At 33.0% G+C, this 26,585-nt stretch overlaps 1 protein-coding gene across 1 annotated transcript in view; it reads left to right on the top strand.

Annotated features, from left to right (window-relative positions):
• Nucleotides 1–26,585, top strand: part of RYR3 (ryanodine receptor 3) — a 233,209-nt gene that overhangs the window by 177,462 nt on the left and 29,162 nt on the right. The window contains exons 66-81 of the mRNA XM_055811431.1: nucleotides 2,295–2,425; nucleotides 2,677–2,997; nucleotides 4,370–4,610; nucleotides 6,167–6,254; nucleotides 6,366–6,458; nucleotides 13,900–14,070; nucleotides 14,537–14,596; nucleotides 15,716–15,847; nucleotides 16,743–16,855; nucleotides 19,584–19,683; nucleotides 22,408–22,517; nucleotides 23,354–23,405; nucleotides 24,081–24,134; nucleotides 25,653–25,752; nucleotides 26,005–26,084; nucleotides 26,309–26,385. Coding sequence (XP_055667406.1) covers nucleotides 2,295–2,425; nucleotides 2,677–2,997; nucleotides 4,370–4,610; nucleotides 6,167–6,254; nucleotides 6,366–6,458; nucleotides 13,900–14,070; nucleotides 14,537–14,596; nucleotides 15,716–15,847; nucleotides 16,743–16,855; nucleotides 19,584–19,683; nucleotides 22,408–22,517; nucleotides 23,354–23,405; nucleotides 24,081–24,134; nucleotides 25,653–25,752; nucleotides 26,005–26,084; nucleotides 26,309–26,385 — 1,923 coding nt within the window. The remainder of the gene's footprint in view (nucleotides 1–2,294; nucleotides 2,426–2,676; nucleotides 2,998–4,369; nucleotides 4,611–6,166; nucleotides 6,255–6,365; nucleotides 6,459–13,899; nucleotides 14,071–14,536; nucleotides 14,597–15,715; nucleotides 15,848–16,742; nucleotides 16,856–19,583; nucleotides 19,684–22,407; nucleotides 22,518–23,353; nucleotides 23,406–24,080; nucleotides 24,135–25,652; nucleotides 25,753–26,004; nucleotides 26,085–26,308; nucleotides 26,386–26,585) is intronic.

Genomic DNA, 26,585 nt, shown 5'->3' on the forward strand with positions numbered 1-26,585 from the left:
AGCCACCATGCTCTACTAGCTATATATATATATATATATATAAAAAACATATAGAATTAGATATATATGTGTGTGTATGTATATATATATATAAAAACTTGTAGTATTGTTGCAGTATTATTGCTATAGGCATTCTGACTATGAATTCTATACCAAGGTACCTATTCCTTTTTTATTAACTGCATCAGAAATTTAGGTCCTAAATTTGCAGTTGAAAACTCCCTTTCATACCTGGTACCCAAAAGTTGTATGTCCATTTATGGTGTCTTGGTCTTTTCCTGGTTTTTTTTTGTAGAAACACATTTCCAAAGGATTTTTAGCACAAATTATGAAATATCTGTATCAGTAATATGAAATACAGATTTCTGCATGTTAAGAAATTATAGAACTTTTTATGTATATACATAAATATGACAAAATTAATTTCTGTATTGTCATACGGTACATATCCAGATGTTCAAAGACTTCGATTTGACCTCTTTGAGGGTTCTCAAAATGAAGCCTGCCAAAGATGCAAGAAAGTCCATTATAAAAAATTTTCAAAGTATAGATTGATTTGATTATATTTCAAGTGTTTTCCACTTCCTCCAAGACTTGCACATCAGCTCTGACAGTTACTCATTTTTTGGAGTGAATGTTTTTATTTAGTTGTCATCTTAACATATATTGTCTGAAGGGTTAATCTGGCTTTTCTTTAAGTGCCATTTACTCCATTAATTCTATTGAATCACTCAGGGATCCGAGTGATTTATTTTATATTACTTGCTTTTTATGTCAGTGACTATCTGCTCTGATAGTCTTTTTATCTTTTCTAATTACAAAACTTGGGCTTTCCCTTGGTTTCTTATATTTAGGACTTCCATATGACAGAAAATATCTGTATAGTTACAGTAATTTCCTTAGCCTTGTTGTATAATTGTTCATCTTCACTTCTTTGGGCTCCTTGGTATCCTCCTTTCATATAGAAAGATGGATATGCATTATGACATTCTCATGCATGGGAATAGCCTCAGTACATTTGATGTTGTCTTCTCAAATTACTTTTTAATATGTGTTTATGTATATATGATTATATATATATACACCAAGTTTTTCCCTCTTGATCCAACAGATGGCAAAGACGTTATAAAGTTTCCCTTTTATGAAAATTTATAAAATCTCCCATATATATAATGATGCATCTTAATTACAATTTAAATTGGAAGACAACATTGCTGTTCTCTAATTTAGTAGGAATTCTAACATTATCAGTTTTTTTTTTTAATTAGATGTTCTGTGGTTGCTACCTGTGATATCAATGTATCATGTATTCTGTTGCAAAATGTACACTATATGTATGGTCAGAATGTAAGGAAAATGACATAGAACTATAGGTGGAACACATAGTTTCTTTTTAATTTTGTGATAATTGATTTCTGCATTTTCCATTTCTGTGGATGGCTGTAAACTGTCGTAATTCTGTACAGAGCACTAATGAACATTCACCCTTGAAACAGAGTAATATGTGAATTTCTTTTTGCTGGTAAATAGCATATCTGCAGCCAGATGATGAGCATGTTTTGTTGCTGTTGATTTGGCTTGGTTAGTTTTGTTTTTATGGTGAAGTTTGATTTCAGCTGTACCAGTTCCTTCATCCAGCTTATCAAGATGCTATCTGAGTTTTAGTGCTAGCACAGAACAGACAAATAGGAACATGGGAAGGTTGTATGGAGGAATGCAAATTTGCCCTTCAGAACATGCCACACAGAATGCCATAAAGTCATTAAATCAATTTTTGATAAGTAGCAGTAGTATTTCTCATAATTTTACTACGTAAATATGAAGCAAAAGTATGAAGAAGTATGAAGCAAAAGAAATATATATATACACAGAAAATAAGTGAAATCTTTAAAAAGGTATGACTGCCTTAACAATTTCCTGTTGATCATATACATTTACTTGTTTAAGCAAACCAAAGGTATAATAAGAATTATATAGATTAATTAAGAATTATAAGTTACTGAATTATTCTTTGTGCATATTCTAGGCATGTGTTCTATAGTCTGTAGTTGCACTGTGGAGCACTTTACCTTTAATACACAATACTTGGTGGAGGTTGTTTTTTTAAAAAAAATTGTTTCTTTATACTACTGTTATTTCCAGTAATTCTGTTTATGTGAGTAATATTCTAATTTTCAAGTCGTTCCTAATGTATTAAAAAGATAAACTAATAAATGTTAATGCTGCTTTATAATGCATGCTAGATATTGAAAGCCCTTTCCTCTCAGGTAACTTTTTGTGTGTCTTATATACAGGCAGCGTCCTGCACTTGGTGAATGCTTAGCATCTCTTGCAGCAGCCATTCCAGTAGCATTCCTTGAACCTTCTCTCAACCATTATAACCCATTGTCTGTCTTCAACACAAAAAGTGCAAGAGAAAGAGCAAGTAAGTACTGTTCCTCATGCAAAAAATAACCCACAAACATATGCATATCATCAGAAAGATATAATTTATGAGATGAGATGAGATATATACCTGTGCATACTCCAAAGCCTTACTATAGTTATGTCTGCCCAAGATGGTGACAGAAAAAAACCCTGAGTGACAGTGTTATTTGCATTTAGGCTTTTAACATAGATGAACCTGGACATTCTCTTTTATTTCGTTAACAAATCTTTTGCTTTCTGCACTTGCAGTTTTAGGTATGCCTGATACAGTAGAAGAGATGTGTCCAGAGATCCCCCAGCTGGATGGACTAATAAAGGAAATTAATGATTTAGCAGAGTCTGGAGCACGATACACTGAAATGCCTCATGTAATCGAGGTTATCTTACCCATGCTATGCAACTATTTATCCTACTGGTGGGAAAGAGGGTCTGAGAGTGTTCCTCAAAGTGCTGGGCCTTGTTGTACAATGATAACATCTGAGCATCTGAGCATCATTCTTGGAAACATTCTGAAAATCATTAACAACAATCTGGGAATAGATGAAGCATCTTGGATGAAAAGAATTGCAGGTGCGGTAAATATTGTACCTTATAATATTTAATTACTTTGATACACTTCACCATATTACCCAGTGATATTATAATAATAAATTGTAACAAAAAAAACAAAAGGAAAGAATGATAAAGAGTAGATAAGTAACAATAATAGATTTAAAAAATATATATTATTTTTATACATGCATTGTAGCATCACTTAAGCAGAGAGCTTTCTGTACAACATAATGGATTTTAAAAATCTTAATGTCTTCATGTGCTGTATAAGAGCCTTAGTGTTTAATTTGGAGTGATGAATTCCGTTGATTTTCAAAACACCTAAGAACTGTGTATTATAGCAGAGGGTGTAAGTGCTGTGAATTCTGTTTATGAAATATTGGGACAAAAGGGAAAAAAGTGTATACAGTGAAATAATTCCAGGAGTAACCCAAATTCAGAATCAGTCGCTTTGCTGGAGTAACTGTACCAGCTATTAAATGAGCAGGAAAATTTCTCAAAATGTCCTGTAATATTTAGTAGCTAGCTATCTGAAATTCTCGGTTTTGAAATTTTACCATCCCTTTTAAACCGTATAAAGATTTTAATATTGCATATTAAGAGTATAATATGCAATAAGGTGATTCAAGAAAATATGTGTAAAGGTAATAATTCCCTGCTAAATTTTAATCCCCCTTTGGTACTGGGTTTTCAGTGTTATTTTAAATACAGGAAAGTCTTTAATAATAATAATAAGGATTGCATTTAAAATTAGTAAGAACTCTGTTACTTAATTGTAGAGACCACTGCTTGCAGTTTTGTAGTTATTGCTTATCTGAGTAAGGAGATGATGTACTAGTGTGGTTCTTCAAAGGATTTTTGACTCAGATGTTCTGCATTTTATTACTAATGCTTGTACAAAATAGATCTACGATCTTGAACTAGTCATTCATTCTCTGCATTTTAGCTTGCCCAAGGCAAAAAGAGGTAAAGGAATTCTTCCAGAACTATTCTTCTGATTATTTTCTGAAATTGTATATATATAAAAACAAACAAACAAACAAAAAAAAAAACCTCACACACAAAAAAAAACCCAAGAGCATTTTTGTAAGGATTTTAGTGTCTCTATCCCTACTTTAAGTTCTCAGAGACACGCGACTCGCCAAAACCACGGTAGTTTAATTGACGTGACTGAAATACTTATCTAAATTCCCAGTAACTAGCTTTTAATCTCTCAATACACACAGTTGTACAAAGCTATATTCATAGTTTTATTAATACATTCACAATGCTCCAGACATATGTGAAGCAGTATGACCTTTATGTTTTCTAGAACTGCATAGTTCATATTAATACCATGAAAAACATCAATTGTGCTTAAATCATAGGATTATTTGTATTTTATGTATAGTTTATGCTCAACCCATCATCAGCAAAGCCAGGCCTGATCTGCTGAAAACTCACTTTATTCCAACACTGGAGAAACTGAAGAAGAAAGCTATAAAGATCGTGATGGAGGAGGAACAACTGAAAGCAGATAGTAAAAGTGACACCCAGGAAGCTGAGCTACTGATTCTTGATGAGTTTGCTGTTCTTTGTAGAGATCTTTATGCCTTCTATCCAATGTTGATACGTTATGTAGACAACAACAGGTAAATAAAAACTAATAATTAAATTCATATGTATTAGTTAATGTACTAGAGTCCATGATCACATAATCAGAAAGAACACAATGCATTTAATGTTATGCTGAGCATCAGATCGTAAGTATTTTAGATTCTTAACTTATAGAATGATGTACCTTGAATTCACACCTTTTTCTCACAGGTATTTGACTTATTTAGTTGTATTGTAACTGCACTAATTATCATTGAGAAGCCATATACTGACCAAATTTGTTATATATGCTACTGCAGCCCAATGATGTTACAAATGGATATGCCTTTCAAAAATTAAAAAATGGCTAAACCCCTTAACCGTTAATGAAGGAGTGAAAACCTGTTTTGCCTCAATTGAATCATTCTATTTGTAGATAATACCACAAAGATGTTAATCTTTTGCGTTGTTTTTTCAAGAGGGAAACAAAAAGTGTTTGCACAACATTGTATTGCCTTTGGAATTACCAGTTTTTTCTCAACCATTTATTGAAGGATTATTCTGTGCCTACACTTCCCCTTTCCTTTGCCTCATAGCATGACCCCAAGACGCTCTTCAGAAGAGCATCTGAAGTATCTATAGTACCTCAGTAGCTATAGTATCTTAATCCTATCCTTAACAATATTGTTCTTCTGTACATAATCATTGTCCACTTATATTTCTAGGTGTTAGTACATATTGGGCTAGTTAGGATAATTTTCAATGGATACATGAACATTTATGCTGTGAACCAATTTACATCAAGAATTATTTGCTTCTTCTAGATGAATTCAAGTTTTTGCTATTTCAGACCTTGTTGGCAAGGAAACGCTTCAATTTTTTAAAAAACACAGATTTAACTGGGATATGGAGAAATCCAGCTAGGAAGAGTTCATGAGTATAAATTATAATGTAATAATTCCTTCCATGTCTGCTGTCAGATGTCCACTTCATGTATGGTCATATTAATGCATTTTAGAGACATTTAAGAGGTCTGTATCTAATTAGTTAATTTGCCCAAGTTTTCTGAGCACCCTTGTGCAGACAGACCCAGACTGAAGTTGTGTTGGTTCCTGGGCTGCAGTAATAAACCAATTGAAGCAGTCAGTCAGTCCTTACAGCTCTATCCACTGATTCCTTTCCTTATACTATTCCTCTGCTCCTCATTATAGTATTCTCTTTTGGATCAACACAAAGCTTTGATAACAGAGTTTTAAGGGGGGGGGGGGGGGGGGGGGGGGGCAAGAAATAGACAAATACTCAGAGTTTTCCCTTTCAACCAGGTCTGTCTTCTAGTCACATTCACAGAATAGGCACAAAAAACATGTGTTGGCATGGTGCAGAGGAGGAGCAGGCAGAAACGAGTAGCCAAAAATTCAAAGTTTTGTTGGAGATGAGTAAAATTGCCATTACAATGGTTTTTCTAACCATGGTCATGTAAAATTGAAGTGATTCTCAATAAATTCCATGATTAACTATACAAATTTAACCTGATCTATTAAATAGAGCTTCTTATATTTGGTTGTCCTATTTTAAATGTCTTCTCTTCAATTTCTCTTCATTTTGAATTTAGAGCAAATTGGCTGAAGAAACCAGATGCAGATTCTGATGAACTCTTTCGAATGGTAGCTGAAGTTTTTATCCTGTGGTGTAAATCACATGTAAGACAAGAAGTATACTTTTTCTTCCATTTCATTCTGTCTTTAAACATAAATGTGGTACATGCAGGTGAAGTAAACTTCTGGTGATTTTTTTCCCCCCCCACTTTTTAGAATTTCAAAAGAGAAGAACAAAATTTTGTGATTCAGAATGAAATCAACAATTTGGCATTTTTAACAGGAGACACCAAGAGCAAAATGTCTAAAGTAAGTTAATAAAAATATCTGGATCAGTCAGTTAAATCTTCAGCATGTGTTTTGTATATTGTAAGAAGGCTCTAAAAATCTACTCAGATTGCAACTGCTGTGCTGGTAGAAGAAAGAAAATACAGTTTTGCTTCTTAATTATAGACATGACAACTACTATGCAAAATATAGGCTACGTACCTGAGAGTTACCTGGTAAACAGTCAAAGACACAAGATTAAAATAAAGGTCTTGATTTGAAAAAGTTACACGTACAAGAGATGGGTTGTAATATACAACATGGGTTGTTGCTTTTTCAGAAGAAAAAAAAAAGGTAAAAAAGGTAGGCTTTTATAAAAGCAAGTGAAGAAACTTTGGTTGCCTTATCTTTTTCTTGTGAACATCAATCAATATTGTTCTCTCAACTTTGATGGAGGAACGCTGCCTTTGCGTATACCTCTTTATTCATACATATAGCATGCCATGTGTGCTGTTTTGCTTGGTTCTTATTAATGATCACATTAATTTCTTCTTTGCTCATTTTCAAATATGACAAGATACCGACATGGTGGCTGGAAAGTACGTTTGTTACCTGTAAATAGAGAAAATGCATGTTGTCAAGGTAAAAAAATGCCGCTTTGACATTAGCTGAGGAAGCTTGCCTTCAGGATAGTTGAAGTCTAATACCAAATAGGCATTGCTAAATGCAGCAAAGAACCCTTTATTTTATTCATATTTGTAACGTGTTTGGAGTAATCCTATTTTGAAAGTGTTCTAGAGAAGTGGTGGGGTTTATTGTTTTGTATTTCACTACATTTTGACTCTGTAATGTAGCTGCTGTAAGTCCAACTTTAGACAATAGAGAATCAGATAAAATGTGCCATTACATTTCTTAATTCTCTTTTAAGAAAAATTGCTTCTTTTCTGTTATTTTTTTTTTTTTTTTTTTAAGCTCTGAGATCTGCTTAAGCCGAATCCTGATATTGGGAAGTTTACAAGCAACAATAACACATTTTCTGCTCATCATGAGTTCATAACTGGCACTAAGCAGCAATTCAAACTATATAGAGCCTCTCCTATTTGGAGAAAAGGAATTTTTTTTATATGTTTTCTTGCTTTCAAGATGCAGCTCCTTGAGATTGTATGACAGAATTGAGCCGTTTGTTTTATCCTCCTTAGTGAGATGAGTAGTGAACATAGTCCAAGCTATTTGATGATCAATTGCACAAAACCAGTCTAACATAGATCTGTACTTTCATCATACGGCAATCACTATACAGACATTTAATACATATACTTCAACATTTATACATTAGAATTGGCCTGAGTAGCCAAGAATTAGATGTACTTTTTTAAAAACATGATAGATTAGAATCAGGTGACTCATATTTAATCTAAATTGTGTCTGGCTGCAGTACTGGTAATAGGATAATATGATGTAAACTGATAGTGTCATATTTAAGTCAGTCTGGCATGGCAGGAATGACAAAACAAATCTTTGCAAAATACAGAATAGTTTTCCTCATACTGCTCTGATTTGGATAGAATCACCAGAATTTAAAATCAAGAATCTATATGACCCAAATGTGAAAGAATTCCATTTTGAGATTACATTTTCAAATGACTGTTGTGTATATTTGAATATAAAGATACATGATGTATAAATACTTTTATAAATATATTTATACGTAACAGAGATGTAGATGCATATGCAAATGCATGTTTCTTCATATGGGTATGCAGTACAGGGATGTTATAAATTATTTTATATGCACATTATTTTTTAAAAACTTTAACATCAAATCTTAAAAGACACTGTGCATGGTTATTGCTAATATAGGAAGAAATAAAAGATTGTATTGTTCATTACTGAATATTTTATTAATATTTTCATATCTGCAGGAGTAGATAGTAATTTGTTTTATTATGACTTAAACACCATGACACAATACATGAGGCATCTTTTAGAAGTATTGTATTGGTTTTCTATATATGGTTTCTAAGCATGAAATTGATACAATTTCACAATATATAATGTGAAATAAAACTAATGCATTCATTAAAGCATACATTTAAATCTGAATAATTTTTTTTAAGAATGCATAGTTCAGAATAAACAAGAAATTCTCTAAGTAACTGAATGTTCGAGTTTCTTACCAGGTTGGATATATATTTATATCCTCAGAGAATAATCAGTAGAGGATATTAGGGATATAATTTCTTGCTTTAATATTAACATTCAGCTCAGAAAGTAATATGCTAACAGAATAATTAACACTTTCCTCTTTATCTTTACATGCCATATGCAGAAAAAAAAATATGCAGAGGATGAAGGATTATGATTACATTATTTATCAGTAGCTAATAGCAATGGTAACAAATGATTCATCATTCCAATCAATAAATTGATTAGGTACCCATTGTATTTTGATTATACAACACTAACTTTGTTAATATTTTCTCAAATAAATGTATTTACAGCTGAGCAAGTTTTTTAATTTTTCTTTTCTAAAAAAATGGCAGCAGATTGCTCGGAGGGGAATGGTAAGTTAGAGAACTTTCAGTCTGAGAGAGACTGGTAACATAGATTGCATTGAAATAACAGATTTGTGATAGAAGCGTTGAAATGGAGAATTTAAACACATTCAGCTCCACTAATCTGTTATTTTTGAACCCTTCGTAGGTTTGTTGATAAAATAGTGGTTTTTTTAAGATGCAATGATGTCCTATTGTGTTTTACAGTTAATTGATATAAATTAAATGTATACATTCACATGTACATAATAAATGTGTAATACATATGCGGGCAATTTTTCTGTGTAAGTTTTGTAACCTAAATGAATGTGTGGCTGAATATATGACCTCAGGTGGTAAACACTTGCATATCTTACTGCAGTTTTCATTGACTGGTCCTCATTATTAATTTTTTGTGTCTGTTTTTAAAAATCATTTGGATAGAACTATTATGGAAGTTTGAGGCAGTCGTAAAATCCGAGTTTGTATTATGAAACAACATTGTGTTTTGTGCCCATTTGTAATATGTAATACATATTATTTCCATTTTTACCATTACTTAGAGGATGTCATGTTAGTATTTTCTGCAGTCATTTTTAATCTCATCTTTCAAACTATTTCAATTGCAGAGAATATGTTTCTTTTAGATATAATATGGTAAATCGTTACTGGATTACTTTTATGGTCAACTTTAATAAACGAAATATCTTGTCTTTACATACCCTCAGTATATATCTGCTGAGCCATGTCTGTGCAGCCTCTACATATATCACACAATTGAAAATTTCAATTAAAATTTGCTATTTGTCTCATTAAGGTATTGAAGACTCTAAGATGGTTAATGATGGTTAGTCTTTCAGTCTTTCTTGACTTGTAGCTGGTTTTCTTCACTATGTGATATAAATACAATAGGGTATAAAAGATTTTAATAATAGCTTGGCTTCAACATTTTGAGGCTAGTTCAAGTATCACAAGAAAACAAAGTTGCTATTAGAGCTATCACAGAAGGAGGAGATTGTTTTTGTTTATGATTTTTCTGTTTATTTTTAACCAATGTTTTTTCTATAGTATTTTCCCATGCCTGGTCAAGGATTCTTCTGAGTAACAGTTGAATTTCTTTGCCATTTTACTATAACTACATGTTTTTTTGTTATCTTCTTAAGATTGCCTGACACAATGATAATATAGTATTGACTATGGAATACCTGTTTATTTAAGTGTTTTATGGTATTAATATAACAAACAGGAAAAAACCCGTATGTATGAGAGATATAGTTGAGTTTATAATAGTGTTCTCAAAATGGGTACTGCTGAGAGATATGAGTTTAAGTTCTCTCAGACTGTCTTCAAAACAGTAATGAGCTATGCAATGGGAAAATACATCTCTTTTGTATAGATGTATAGAAAATACATCTATAAATGAAATGCTGCATCTTCACGGTGATAGTTTAATTTCTGTTTTTAAACATAATTTTTCTCAGTCATATTTTGGTGGAGAAAAGAGGTAGAAAGAACTGTTTTGGTTTCACATATATGGAAAAATATGTGAATATTTTTCATTATTGGACTATCCAGGGTTCCAGACAACTTCCTCCTTTCAAAAATATTGGGAAAAGGTGCAGTCATTAGTATATTGATGTGTGTGCCTACTAGATGTACTTCCTTATGTGCTGAAGCAACAAATGGTAGTGCTGAATAGTGACAGATAAATTCTGAAGTTCAATCACTTAATAAGGATTAAAGTGAATAAAAATTTTACAAAGATCTTATTTGATTATACACTTACAGTCTGTTGGTTTAGCTACAAACTTATATTTTTATTGTCCTGATAAAGCTGTAAGTTTATTACTAACTTGTGAAATTGTCATCTTTTCATCGCTTTTACTTATGTTTTTTTCCCTTTATTTTTCTTTCATACAGGCCATGCAAGTAAAGGTACAGGTCAAAGTGCATGATGTGTCTTTGTTTTAGATTTAGAGATGATCAGGCTCCAAGCATTCTTTCCATTGATCATAGCAGTGGCGTCACAAAGTGAAGGCCTGGGTTCCACCTACTATAAATTTTCTCCAAGCTAAAGTGGCAGTATTTGACCAGAGCAGCTGAAATTCCCTTTGGCACTCCCACATGTTGCTTAATGTGAAAATGTAGTAAAGTTACCTTTTGTAATTACTTTACATGTACATTCTGCCTCTGCTGTCTTTCTGTATTCTGATTTTTTTTTTTTGTTAATATATTGAAGCAGATGTTGTGAAAGCAATGCCTAAGTAGAGTCATCAGAAACATGTATTTGTCTTATGATATACAAGAAAAATATAGGGGAGAAATGTGCTGTAACCTATATATTGTCTGTAGATGAATAGTAGCTTATATTAGAACGAATAAGTTTAAATAGATATAGAGTTCAAATCCTACTTTTTTCCAAAATTAAAATGATCTTTACTAAAATTGTGAGGTGTGAAAAAGCTTTTGAATAATCCGTGTTTCTTTTATGTAATGCATTCAAAGCTTCCTTTGTCTCCAGTGAACCACAGTTCACCTTCCTTTGCATCATTCATATTATCTTTTCTTAAATATGGATTTCTAACATATATATGAGTACTTTTCAAGACATGGTGTGCTCTTCATTGGTGAAGCAGAATGAATAGCAAAATGGAGCATAAAATGCTTTCATCTTTGCCCTCACCCTGTGTGCTAAGAAGCACACATGATGCTGTGAAGAGTTTTAATCAATTAAATTGGAGGCATAAGTTAAAAAGTGAACAGTTGCATTAAACTAGCAGACCTGATTTCACATTTTGCTATTGTCAAACTTCCCCAGGTATATAGAGTAGGATTTAATGAATGGTGTCATGGTAATCTCAGAGAATTTAAGGTTTTAAGAGGGCTGGAAATACTAGAAACATTAATTCCATCACCTTAACAAGTTTTAGCTGATTTTTTTTTTTTTTTGTATAAATAAATTCTTTCGTCTTTTCAATTGTACATTATTACAAAACCTACTGGAGAATCTGTAATTCTTTTTCTGTGCATGTTTCTTTAAGAAATGTCCATTTGTGTGTTTAAATCCTCAGACAAGTAAGGTCATTATACTGTTAGGCAACCAGATTATATCATTCTTCCTGTTAAGGTCCTTTTAGCACAGTTAATTATTTAGGCAAAATATATTCAATTTTAATGCTCCTTACATTGAATGACAAAACATTGGAATGAAGTTATTGTATGTACTCATATAGGTGCATATTAGCACTGAAAGAGACATAATTTTATTGTCATTTTGGTGTCTGTGACTCTACTTACACATTTATCAGCAGGAGTTGTGAATTCAGACAACAGAATTTGAAGGCAAAGGCAGAATGGGTCTTCTTTTCATGTTTTAAAAATGTTCAGGTTTTAAGGTTCACCTATCTTGTTCCTACCTAGTTATTAATCTGAAATGAAATTAAAGAAAATTGGATGTGTAAAACATCCTTAAGCATAAAGATGCAGAAAAGTAAACCAGTATGCCTCCTTCTTCCCCACCACCACCTTTTTTTTTTAGTATATATATATTATATCTTGTTATTCCTTATTTAAGTTGCATAGTGACGCCACTGGAATACAGTGATACATTGTGGAATTTGTTTGTCTGTTGTCAATGTAGAGTACAAATAATGTCATTATTATAGCCATTACATCACTGCTATTTCTAAGGCACTTCCAAAAGCAAAGCTTTGAGGCAAAGTACTCTCTTGCAATTGTTAGTTCCTTAAGAAAGGAAGCCACATCCATTGTGTGTTCCCTCTGACCTGCAAAATGCTCAACACCAGCTACGTACACAGAGATTCACCATCCAGAAGACAGAATTTGCCAAAATTTACCACTGAGTAGAATGTGTATGGCTGTCTTTTTTTCTTCCAGTGATTACTGTGATAATAGTGTAGTAATAATTGGTTAATAATGAATTGCAATGGATTCTGCTGTATCCTTATGTGGAACTGCACAAGTAATGAAGAAAACTTAACTGACAGAGGGAAAAGGATGTGGAGGGTTAAATGCAAGCATTTGCTGTTTTGTATGTTGTATAAGCCTGGTGGCCTAGTCCTGAAATCTTATCTTAGGCAAAACTCCCCTTGAATGTAGTAGGAGTTTAATCTAGGTACAGAATTCAGAACTGGGCTTTTTTTATGTTGTTCTTGTTTAGAACGGATCCATATATTTAATGAACATATGGTAAAGATTTTGGTTCATTGTCTCATAAATGAAAACTTTTGTGTGAAATACTGTTGTACAGTGTGTGTTGTAAGATAGGGCAGATGTTATTCTGTTGTGATGTTTACTTCTCTTTTTTGTTTTCCTTTTCCTATTACTCATGATCTCCAAAGATGCAAAAGACTTAATTTTTCATCCCAGAATTACTTATATTAGCCGAAGCCAGAGAGCAGTGCTTTTCTCAGGGGCACTAATTCATTAGCATTTTATTGCATTGAATTAAAGCCTTTTAGATACTGGTATTTTTCAGTTGAGACAAATCAGATAATATTCTTTCATTCAGATCCCGGATAACTGTTTTTATGTTTCTAACAAAAATGTAAACATCCTGAATTTGCCTCTGTAACATTGAGGACTAATAGCATCCCCTGAGACTGACTCAGCTTTTAATTTTAAGTTTGATTCTGATTTGAGAGGTAAGATCCACAAAATATAGTTAGATTTGTATGTACGAATGCACATAAAAGTATGTTACTGCTACTGAAGTATTACTGTTATTGTAATTTCTGCATTGGTGCACATCTAAAATATTCTTTTACATTTCCTGCTCAAGACTGTACATCCTTCCTCTAATGTAGCATTTTTAATTAATTGTACTACATCAGGAACATGGTTTCCTTGGACCATTAGGGGAAAAGCATGTTGGAAAAGTGTGTGATCAGAGAATTACAGTCATTTACTTTTCTATTTTTTAATTATAGTCTGGAGGACAAGATCAAGAGAGAAAGAAATCAAAACGTAGAGGTGATTTGTACTCCATACAAACGTCCTTGATTGTAGCTGCACTTAAAAAGATGCTTCCTATTGGTTTGAATATGTGTACTCCTGGAGATCAAGAGCTCATCTCTTTGGCTAAGACTAGATACAGCCATGTAAGTGTATACTTTGTAGTATTTCTTAATGCAAAAGCAGAACTTTATAAACTGAACTTTGAGACAAGTTATCTAAGGAATCAATATAATTAAATATATCAATGTACTGTAAGCAATTGTAACTGCTAATTGTGCTTTCACAAGGAAAAGTGGTGTGTGTATAGACAGCTGCCATCATTTCCATGTCATTTCCTATTTGTATACAATGTACAATTTTACATATACATATTAATTTGAACCAAATACTGAAATATCATCAGTTAGCTTTAATTATCTTCAAAGTGTAATCCTTGTTTTGTGGTCAAAATTAAAGAAAGCCTTTATCCCATGCCCTTCTGGTAATTTACATATTTTGAAAACAAAAGAGGTTAAGTTTCAATATTAAAATAGTAGCTGTTCAATGTTGTACATATTCTTATGAGATGAATCACAATCTAAATTGAAATATACTTCTACCTTTCTACAGAGGGACACTGATGATGAAGTCAAAGAACATTTACGTAACAACTTACATTTGCAGGAAAAGGTAATATAAAAACTGTCTTAAAAATGCTGCTGTTCACTTTTAAAACACAGAAGTCACAATTTTTTATCACATGTAAAAAAAAAAACAAAAGAGAATCTGAAAAGCTATTAGAAAAATTGCCTTTTTAACATTTTTCTTCATAATTTTTTCTTGACAATAATTGGTTTATTTGTAGCTTTGGCTGGTATTTTCAAATTTCAGGAAGTCCTATAGAATGAGACAGTTGTAAAGAATTGAGATATTGGTAGTTTTAAAGCTGTAATTACTTAAAAACAACTCAATTCAAGATGAAAGTAAAACAAACTAGTATTTCAGCTTCTTTTCTTGAACTTAACTTGCACTAATGATTAAATAGTATTTCTAAGCATATATGCATTCTGAAGTGGCTATGATAAAATAATAAAAACTTGTGTCATCTTAATGTTTAAGACCTTTACAAGCACATTTATGTTCCTACTATTTATACGCTGAATATACTGTCAAAAATGATACCAAAATGAAGTCCTCATCATCCTTTAAATAATAAATAATTTAGATCATTGCCTACAGTCTTTGAACCTAATAGGAGAAATTCATTTATCTGTCACAGGAGATGACTATCTGATTGCTATAAATTTGTGCTTACATAAAATTAGATTGGACACACTAAGTAATTCTAATGTGTTTTTTCTATGTCTGTCTTGCAAAAAAACCCCAAAAAACTTTGGCTGCAACTCTTCACCTACTGAAATTCCAGCTGATTTTATAGACTTCATAAAAAAGCTTTCCACCATCAGTACAGAAGTCCTGCAAGGAGTTAATCTCAGTCCCAGTACTAAATGTCCTTCCTTATTTTTAATTCAGATAAATGGGATACAAAAGGCCCAATGGCCTTTATTTGGTTTCACAAAATAGAAGTACAAGACCTTGCTTAAGAATTGAGTTCAGTTACCCAACAGTATACACAGAATCTAATGCCATTTTTCTGAGCAGCTGGCAGATGTTGATTTTGACAAAAAGATGACAGATGAAGTGGGAGTATCTAGAACATTCTTTATGTTATTATGAAAATTATAGTGATGGTAGTCAAATTCAGTATCTTCATACACCATCTTACATACAAAATATGTTGGTTTTTAGTCTGATGATCCAGCCGTGAAATGGCAGTTAAATCTCTACAAAGACATTTTGAAGAGTGATGAACCTACTGACCCTGAGAGAAATGTGGAACGTGTGCAGAGGATATCAGCTGCTCTCTATCATCTGGAACAGGTAAAAAGCTAAATGTCTTGTAAAGTGTAAAACACACTGTGTTTGCTTTAGAGTAGTATAAGGGATTTTTTTTGCTGTACAGATTATTTTGACTTCAATAAGTGTCATTATTAAAGTTTTCACATAAAAATTACTTTTGCACATGCATGCATGTGCACACACATGTGCATACAGATGTCTATATATGCAAAGTTTTTAATGTAATCTATTGAAGAGCATCAATTTAGCTTCAGGGAAAATTCAGGTTGTATTTGCCTCTGCAAATCTTTGTGAACAGTTGCAAGAAATGTAGTATACAAATCATCACCATTTAGTAGCTGAAAATTCCATAAATTTAAGGAGAGGTATTTGCATGTACACTTATTTTTAATATACTGGGTTTAACCTGTCTCCTATTTCTGCACCTGAGGATGCTGTAACAACATTTGAGTTGGTTGCCTGTTCATTGAAATGATACAATTTAAGTACAAAAAGGCATTTGTAGTCTTTCCACGTAAAGTGAATGCATTTCGTTCCAAAGTGATATAGCACAGAAATTTGTTCACATGGACAATTGAATATGTATAGTTAGAAACAGATAAAATAACTATTGTGGAATTTTACCAAGGAGTCCTACACATGAGATACTCTGGTATCTTGAGCTTTTCTGTATAAACTGAGAAGTACTACATGTAAGCCCCCTCCAGTATTTTTTCTTACTTAAAACAAAACAAAAAAAACCCAAAACAAACAAAAAAAACCCAAAAAACCCCCAAAGAACATTTTTTTCAGATGATGGGGAGCATTTGTAACGTTTTCTAATTTGCTAACTACATTAACCACTAGCTAAAAAGAAATTTTATTTTAAAAAGTTGAAGATTTTCCATTGTTTGTATTAGAAGATATTTTCTCCTAGGTTGAACAACCACTGAGATCAAAGAAAGCTGTTTGGCACAAACTCCTGTCAAAACAACGCAAAAGGGCTGTTGTTGCTTGTTTCAGAATGGCACCATTATACAACCTGCCACGGTAAATGGCTTAAAGATTTATTTTTTTGTAACTTTTGTTTCCATTTCTGAGTGCATATATTGATTATGTGTACCTATAAGTTGATTGTTAGGCCTATGTAATTTTAAGAGACAAAAGAGTTTGTTAGTTAACAGCTAATTCCTCACAGAAGCAAAATACTTGTCTCCTGACAAATAACCAGAGGGGGAAAAGACCATAGGAATTACACTACTTCAAAACCGAAATGCTTCATTATTGTCAGCTGTTACTCTGTATAGTTAGCTCCTCAAGTTATCTGTGAAAATTGTTGTTGCTGTTTCTGTCCCTTTTTTGCCTCTGATTGGTTGCTGGTTTTACTCTTTATTCTCCTGTGTTTGTATTCTTTTATCTTTTTTTTTTTTTTTTTAACTTTGTATGGCTATTCCTCTCTTATTGCATGAATGCTTCATGCCTTTTAGCTTGTCTGTGGCCGTCTTTAGCTACTACATCAGAATGTTATGCACATTAAAGCAGCTGTTGGGGAAGAGCAGTGCAGAATGATATTTTGGACTTCTGTGTTGTTCTGCTTCTTTCTCCAGTTGAATGTAGATAGCACAAAGTCCAAGATAAAGTATATCCTGTGCCTGGATCCATCCACTGCTTTAAACAGAGTATTAAGACCATGCAGCATTTGAGTAATTTCCTTTCCCCTGTTCCTTCTCAACAAATCTGCATTTTATTCAGATACAGCCTAAGCACATCTTTAGGTTTGCTTCTCACCTTCTTTTTTCATGTTTTTGTTAAAGATTGTTTGCAATGTATTTAACAGAGGAGTTGGATTACATTTTTAAATGCTTTTATTAAAGCCAATCTACATGCTAATCTACATGTCAGCTAAATGTCTGTAGCTGTGCTGCTAACATATTGGAAGGATATTAGGTTTGCACAAGACAAATAAAAAGCCAGTTATACTGTAAAAAGCACACATCCTTCCTGTATAAAAATTAGTCGTTCTAGACTATAATAACTTCTGTAAGTTGTTACACAACCACAAGGCAATCTTTAAAGAACCAGAGGAATGAAAAGGTTTCAGTACAATATAAGAACAAACTAGCTAACGTCAACCATTGCATCTTCAAGAACTGTGTTTGGAAAAACAAGAGGAAGTGCCATGAAGAGTACCCATTTCAGTACAACATTTTTGTGAGCATTTTTTCTTTACAACCATATTCTGGATTTAGTACTTCTTAAAATATTTGGAATATATATGAGCACTCAAATGATAGAAATGGTTCATCTTATTTTTGCCTTAAGAAATTCCACTTTTATTTATCTTTGAGGTTGATGGAACACTTGCCAAGGGGCAAAATGGGTTATGAATCTGTATTTTCATTTCCAGAAAATATGGAGTAATATTTATTGAAGCAGAACGTTTACATTACCTGTATTTTCATTAAAAACATTTTTGTGTTAAAAAGATTGAGGTTGATTCTTCTTAAACTTTATGGAAGATTTTGTGGTGGTTTACTCCTAATTTAAATATGAATGTGAGGTGAATCTGTCCAATTATTTTGTCTTGCAGATTCTAAAAGTGAACTGTCATAAATCTATTTTAGCCAATTAATTGTAGTGTCTGCTCTTGAAAACAGGCAAGAGTGAAAAAACACTTTGGACTTGGAATCATAAAATGATAGAATGGTTTGGGCTGGAAAGGCACCTGTAAAGGTCATCCAGTCCAACCCCCCTGCAGTGAGCAGGGGCTTCTAGCTATATTGCTCAGCTTATTAGTGCAGAACAGAGTATTAAAATACACTAGTTTATAGACACAATTTCTTTTAGATATGTCATAGGATTCTGACAGGAAAATACGGCTATGACACTATTATGTGCTATCTCCATCATTTAAAATGATGGTGGTGTTAAGACAACTCTGAACCCTAGGGAGATTATTTCAAGTGGAGTATGATTAATTCTGGGAGTTATATAAGTCCCTTTGAACCATAGTTTCAAATGCAACTCTTCCTATCTTGTCTATTTTCTCATTTTAGTTGCAGCTTTCTATTGGGAGTGTTAGTTCTAAATTTGACACTAAAATCAATTAGTTTAGAGGGCAGTATGCAGGCATGATGGTGGAACTCTTTAATTTATCCTAGAGAAGATTAAAACCTTCCATGGATAACGAGCTCTTTCTTTTGAAAATTGTCTGGAGATTTAGGTGGCTTTCAATGCAGTCTAATGTTAATCTTACATTTTAATCTAATTTTCTTCAAAATACTTTCTTATATGTATCCGGTTTTAGGAATTCCAAGAAGATATTTCAGAAATTGAAATGTCTATTGAGGTGCAAGCGTTTGTTAACTCATAGGAAAATTACTTTAACTTCTACCGTAAATATTACAAATATTCCCTTTTGTGAGAAGTGCCTGGAGATACAAAGGAAATAGTTGTATTTTTAAATATTTCTATTTTTCAAGGAAAGAAACATCAGTTAAGTTAGGAAATACTAATTCTTCATGTTCTGTGTTTAATGAATGTTCATGGCTTTGAAAAAGTGTCTTACATGATAAATGTTTTCTCTGAGGTGTGTGTATTTGTTTTAAGGAAATTAATTTGTAAAAAACTTTGTCTTATTGTCTGTCATTGTATATGCACATAGATACAGTGAAGTTGTACATGGCAATTTTTCATACACAGTTTACGAATACGTTCTGACTGCTATTGAATTTAACTTGTGCCTTTCTTCAATGAAAACCTATATGCTTTTCTTCAGACACAAAATTAGCAATTTCTTCCTGAGCACCTTTCAACGTGTTTGGCTGGAAAAAGTACATGAAAAAACTCAGTATGACAGGCTTATACTCAAGTTAACGGTAATGTAACTTGTGGAGAGCCTCTTGCTTATGCGCACTATTCCTTCCCAGCCATGATTTGATGTTATCATAAAACATGAATTTGTACAATTTTCAGAGGAGATTCTGATTGGTCAGTTTTTGAAATCTGGCAATAAAATGGCACCAGTGCCAGCAGGAGAGCCTCAATAACTATTCTACTATAAAATAATCATGTGTGCGGTATATTTAAACAAGTTGTAGTATGCACAGCCAATTTGTTTAGCTTTTTTAAGTGTTGCAGCATTAAAGTAAATGAAAAGGCTCTGTGGAACAGTCTTTGTAAACTCATGTAGTGCACCTCAAACCAAAATTTTCCCCCAAATGTAACGTAAATTTGGAATGGTTTGGCCATTATTATGTGTAGTCTTATTGCCATGAGCTGTATTTTCTGTGGAAACCTAAATTAATGAATACTGTATAATAGTAATTAATATGCCTAAGAGTTTTATAAAAGTGGATGTTTTTATAGAGCCAGGTTTTGTGTATTTCTAATCCAGCCTCTTTGAGGGCACATTAATACTACCCTGATTCGGAGTGGAAAGAAAGGAAGCTGAGGTTAGGCGTTTCTATGTGGAAGAAGGCAATGATTGCAGATAATGTGCTGGAAAGCACTTGATAATTATTTTGATGTTGACAGCCAACTTCTGCTGTCTCAATGTCCTAAATCTGGTAAACTAGATTTACATCTCATAGGTGTAAATCCCACCCGCTCATTCTCAGCCTGTTCAAGTGTGTATTTTTTCCATGCCGGCATTAAGGTTCCAGTCCTGCAGTTTCATATATAATGTATGTTAATACTCCCAAAGCCTTCAAAACAAAAAATAATATATACACATGCGTATCAAAAAAACCAGTAAGAATATTCAAAAGCACGTGCAGATTCGTCACTGAATGTTAGCTGTCTTTGCATTTTGTTTCACTGACCAATCAGAGGATCAGAATTGTACAAATATGTATCCTTACTAATCATTAACCACCTGAGCTGTTATACTATGTTCCGTTACCCCTCTTGATCTCACTTTCACAACCCCCCCAGGCACCGTTCTATTAACCTCTTCCTCCATGGCTATCAGAACTATTGGATAGAAACAGAGGAATATTCATTTGAGGAGAAACTAGTTCAGGATTTGGCTGTAAGTACTGACATAATTGGGCATATTTTTCAGTGCCCACTTTAGTGTATATTTTATGTATCTATTATAACCTAGATTTAATTTTTGTGTACTGTATGCATATGCATAAACTTATAAAATATTAATCCTTATGCTTCAGGGCATAAGGTCATTTTCTGCTGTGGTCAAAAAGACATTCATCCTGTGATGCACACTGAAGGGCATTAGGGTGGTTTATGCCTTCAGAGAAACCATGTGATACTCATTCCTGAGAAGAGAAATGGATTAGATGAACTGTCAGACTATTTTTGTCACTATGGTAATTCCTATGTTCCTATATTTTATTTAATGGTTTTTTAAAGCTTGACACAATTGATCCTTTTCCCCTTTAAAAATTTTTGTTGATACATAATATTTAATTTTAACATTTTCAGCTTTGATACAAATTAATTTTGCTGTTTTCTTGTTGGTACATCATAAGAAATAAATATATGCAGCCATATTCAACAAAAATTTAGTTTACATGATGTATACTTGTTAAAAGTTATTGGTAAACCTCAGCATTTTATTAACCGAATATAGATTCAGAAAGCCTACTGCTCTTTCTCTTCCCTCTCCATATTTTGTCTAAAATACTTCCAAGGGGCCTATTTTCATAGTATCTAAACACCATGAAAATGAACATATAGCTTCATGGATCACATGAAGATGTACTGGGAAATGATTCATTGTGAGCAAAAGCACTCATATTGTGCTTTTTAAAGACCCGCTAGTATAGGAGGTTGTATGGCTTTTCAAAATTGCAGCTAATATATTCTTCTCATACTCTGGACAATTATGTGGTCACAGTCTTTGACTTTGTTGCTTCTTTCTAAAGGAAGGAATGAGGCTATTAGTCAAAACAGTGATTACAATTCTTTCAGATTTATTAGAGAAGTAAATTGAATTTCTTTAATTACAATTATTACTATAATTACAGTAATTCTACAATAATTGTAAACCCTACGAAGCAGTGATAACACAAGTAAGGTAAAGGTGATACGCTGCTCTTCTGCCAGTGCTGGCTATGATATAGCTCAAAATACCAGAAAATGTTTGAACTTGAAGTAAAAGTAGTCCTTATATTTGCTGAATCAAGGTTACCTAGAATGATACATGAAAGTGTTGTAGCAAACAGTAGTCTGAACAGGGTGTATCTGATGATGTTATTAAAAATAGTTTCATTTGCCAATAGTTCTGCTAAATAACTGAGCTGGGACTTTCTTTCAGTTCTGGTCCACTGGAAACACATAATTTTTGCTGAATAAGACTTCCCTAAGATTTTCACTGTCTCAGTATCTTGCAGAAGAGAAACTTATAATGTTACTATCAAATAAGAATAATCATCAGATATTCTTCCTAACTCCTTCTGAGTCATACAGGCACATAATGCTGCGGGTTATGCTGTAAGCTGCTGAATAAGATAAATACTGGAAGTTAATACAAATTAGACAGAATAAAATTACTGAAATCCTTTTCTAAGCTTAATTACTCAATTTTTTTCTTACTCGTGAAGCTTAATTTGTAAATTCTGATATAAATCTTGAGACAGACACCTCCAAAAAAAGATGAAGAGGAAGAGGAAGAGACTGAGAAAAAACAGCCTGACCCACTTCATCAGATTATCCTCTATTTCAGTCGCAGTGCTCTGACAGAGAGAAGGTAAAAGGAGCTGTGTTGAAAAGCATATTAAGTAAAAGCACACCATAACTGAACTTCTAGTGACATTGCAGAACTGATTTAACATGGCTGCTGTTCAGTATCGCGCATGGTGAATATTTTTTGCCTCCGTTTCATTAGAATTTTCATGTATTTAAACTTGGTATAACCTTTATATTGAGACAAATACTGATTATTTTTGACATTTTAAAAACTTCATAAATACTCAATACAGAAATAACGGAACATGAATTCTCATAGAAACATACATAAACATAAAATACAGGAACTGATGGTTCATTCAGAGTACCCTCCCCTGGTCTCTGCTGCTAATAGATGTGTGTTCTTGTTATTCAGTATGTCAGAAAAGGTTTCGTTGATGATTGGCATGAATCTCTTTTAGTGCCAGTTTCTGTTTTGAATTCTGACTATTTATTAGAATATGTATTTTGTATGAGTAGAGTACTCCAGTGCTTTATAGACTTTTTCTGTATGACTAACATAATCTTGCCATCTGGCAGTTACAACTATTCTAATGTATATCTCCATAATACTTTTCTGCACATGCAACAATCAGTGATCCTTATTTATCCAATATGACTAAGTTGGTTGTCCAAATATACCTCTAAATTGTTTAATTAAAACGTTACAGAGACTTGGTTTGAGATAAGAAAATACATTTATAATACAGTTTTCAACTGTAATAGCATTTCAAGTAGACTTGTATCTACTTTAATAAAACACTCTTTAATAAAAATGGTATTAAATTTTAGCAGGAGTATGACATCTTTTAATTACTACATCATAAAATAATTTAAAATATTTTTTACTTTTTATAGCAAACTAGAAGATGATCCTTTATATATTGCCTATTCCGCCATGATGGCAAAGGTAAATATACCATTTCAAGCTCTGTCCCTCACTCTATTCAGGTACTTCCCATTAATATTAGATGCTTTTTAAACCTTCTCCTTCTGTTTCTTATGTGGACTGGTTGATACTTGTAATTTCTGTATTTTTAATGAAGCAAATGCTTTTCAGAGACATTTCCTACATTAAAATAATATTATAGAATTCCAGTAGGTGCAATTCTGTTGATATCACTTGGGGCACTTTTTTTTGTACAGGATTAACTAATGAGCAGTCTTAACACGTTAGTTATCTTTGTTCTTTGGGTAATTATTTTGGAGTTAATATTTGAAGTTTGTAAAAAATAAGTTCACTGTCGGTTTTTGCAACATATTGATTACAGCTGACATGAGGAGAGTTTGACTGAAGATAACTATTATGGATGTAAATAGACATATGAAACAGGAACACATAGCCTGTATACAGGCTACATACAGGGTGTATATGTAGTTGGATGAATACCCTGAAGTATTAGGAATAGCAGCTTCTTAGTGTGGATGAGCACAGCTATTTACAATTACAGGGATTTAAAATCTTCTTAATGCCTTTAATAGCTGATTGAAAAAAATCCTTTGGTCATTTTTGTAGAAACACTATAATAAAATTAGGCATTGTTTCATAAGCAAAATCTTGTGATTTCTCTTTCTAACATTGAAGAGTTGTCAAGAAGAAGAAGAAGAAGAAGAAGAAGAAAAGGAAAAGACATTTGAGGTGAGAATTTAGATAACATTTATTTCTCATCACCTAATGATGTAATGAACGAGTGGTTTAGGTTAAGTTGCTTAAAGAATCACCATCAAAAGTATAAGTGAAATAGTTTTAATAGGAAATTTTGGGAGTATGACTTCACAAAGTTTGATGGCAAGATTCACTCTATTATTTACCACATAGATAAATCACACAAAGAAGAATCAGACTAAAATTAAGCCAAAATTATTTACACAGAGACTAAAAATATAAAAGAGTAAGAGAGACCCTCCCATTGAGTCACAAGGTTCAGAATGAAGCCCCTTGCTTTCTAAACTCTCAATAGATTTTAGGTGCATCTAGATCAAATCCTAGTCTCAGACTTGGTCAATGGTTTATGTTTACAGGATATAAAGAATATTCACAGTTTAAGGTTGATCATAGGATTTTAGCAGCACCTACTCATCAACTAATTTATCATTTACAAAGTGAATCAAACAGGAGATACTTAAATTAAAAATGTGGCTTAACTATGGAATCAAAATAGTAGTATTTATACTAATTATGAAGTTACTAAATCAATTCATCCACGCATGCACACAGACACAAAGAATAGAAGTATAGACACTTATGTACAAATAGGTCTAGCTATTAAAAGTTCCTCTTGAGTTCAGTGAAATAGTTACATCAAATACCTTTGCATTTCTCAACGGGCAAAGGGCTGAGCCTCAAGAAGCAGGAAAATCAGCCCAGGCCTTGCCATCATTTTTTGGTGACAGTCCCCCAGTATTAAAAACTTGTGAGTTCACAAGCTCTGAGAGGTGTCCTGCTCAGAGGGAGATGCTGTTCACAGCCCTCTGTGGCCCAGGAGAGTTCAGAGGGCCTCACTTAGGACTGCTTTTTATAGGTTCAGAGATGATTGGCTTTAATCACCACTGATTTTCCATCCTGGCCACAATACGAGTCAATAATTAATGGAATTTTTCTCAAAATTCCATCGATGGTGGTATTGTACCACTCTGAGTCATAATAAGGAGTGTTCCTAGACTTGTTAGGGATGTTACTGTCCAGATAAGGAATGCTCCAAGGTGTTGTCATTCAGATAAGGGATGTTTCTGGTACAGCCAGTGCAGTTTCCCACCTCAGCAGTGCAAGTTGCTAGTATGGTCAAAGGATGCCTAACCACCCAACTCACTACACAGAGGCTAAGGCCTAATGTATAAAGGCCTAATTCCTGACATCATAGACCAGGCTGGGGGGGTGGGGTGAGATGCACCACCACAAATGTGCAAGTATTTTAAATATGCCCACTAGAATAAATGCAAGATTAACAGTGTACTAGAATAAATGCAAGAATAAGTGTGTATTGAGCCAGTTTACTAGGTTATTCATTTAAAAGAAAGATGAAGTGTTTTGAACTTTTGGAATCAAAAAACCCATGGATTATGGAGGCAGATGGCCTTCAACAACTTCAGATTTCTCATCTTCCTATTTTTCCTCAATCAGTTCCAGTCTGTATTCTGTTCTCGTTTTTGTTCCCAGGAGAAAGAAATGGAAAAACAGAGAACTCTCTATCAGCAAGCTCGCTTACATGATCGTGGAGCTGCTGAAATGGTTCTTCAGATGATTAGTGCAAGCAAAGGTAATGTTCTGTGAAGTATTAAAAGTATACATGATATACATATCGTACATAAAGCTATACACAGCTATACACATATATAGCGTATTATATCATTACACCTATGATATATATATCATATCCAACTCATATAGGATATATAACAAGGCGAAATAAATGTCAGTTACAATGATACTAAGTAAAATTTCCAGACTGCTTCTCTTATTGAATAGATCATAATTGCAAGTTTTGATGACTGTACTCTTGTTTTGACAGGTCATCCAGGACCCATGGTTGTTGAAACACTAAAACTTGGTATTGCTATTCTGAATGGTGGGAATACCATAGTTCAACAGGTAATGCTTTTATAAAGGAGGCAAGTAGTTTTAAGTATTTAGTGTTCTGTCATGTTTCTATTTTATTTTTAATTTTAAGCTAAACAGTGAAGAAATAGCAAGGTATTTTTTGTACAATAACAGTATTATTGCTTGCCAGTGATTTGCATTTCAAATGGTAATTCAATAAGTTGTTAATTCAAATAATTTTAATACAGATATTTTTTTTTTTAAATGTCCTCTAGAAAATGCTAGACTACCTGAAGGAGAAAAAGGATGCTGGATTTTTTCAAAGTCTCTCTGGCTTGATGCAGTCCTGCAGGTAAAAGCGTAAATCATGTTATTACAGTTCCAGTTTTATTCAGATTGGTGGCTTATTGCTCAGTGCAGGTGGGTTTGTTAGATTTAAATTACAGGAGCCACAGATTGTAGAACTCTTGTGGGAAATTTTTGTGAATCAGAGGAATAGTATGTTAATCTTTTAGAGTATTCTTCCCAAGGAGAAAAAAAGCAAAGTACGTA

Source organism: Falco peregrinus, chromosome 1 (assembly GCF_023634155.1).
Source record: "Falco peregrinus isolate bFalPer1 chromosome 1, bFalPer1.pri, whole genome shotgun sequence".
Classification (NCBI taxonomy): Eukaryota; Metazoa; Chordata; class Aves; order Falconiformes; family Falconidae; genus Falco; species Falco peregrinus.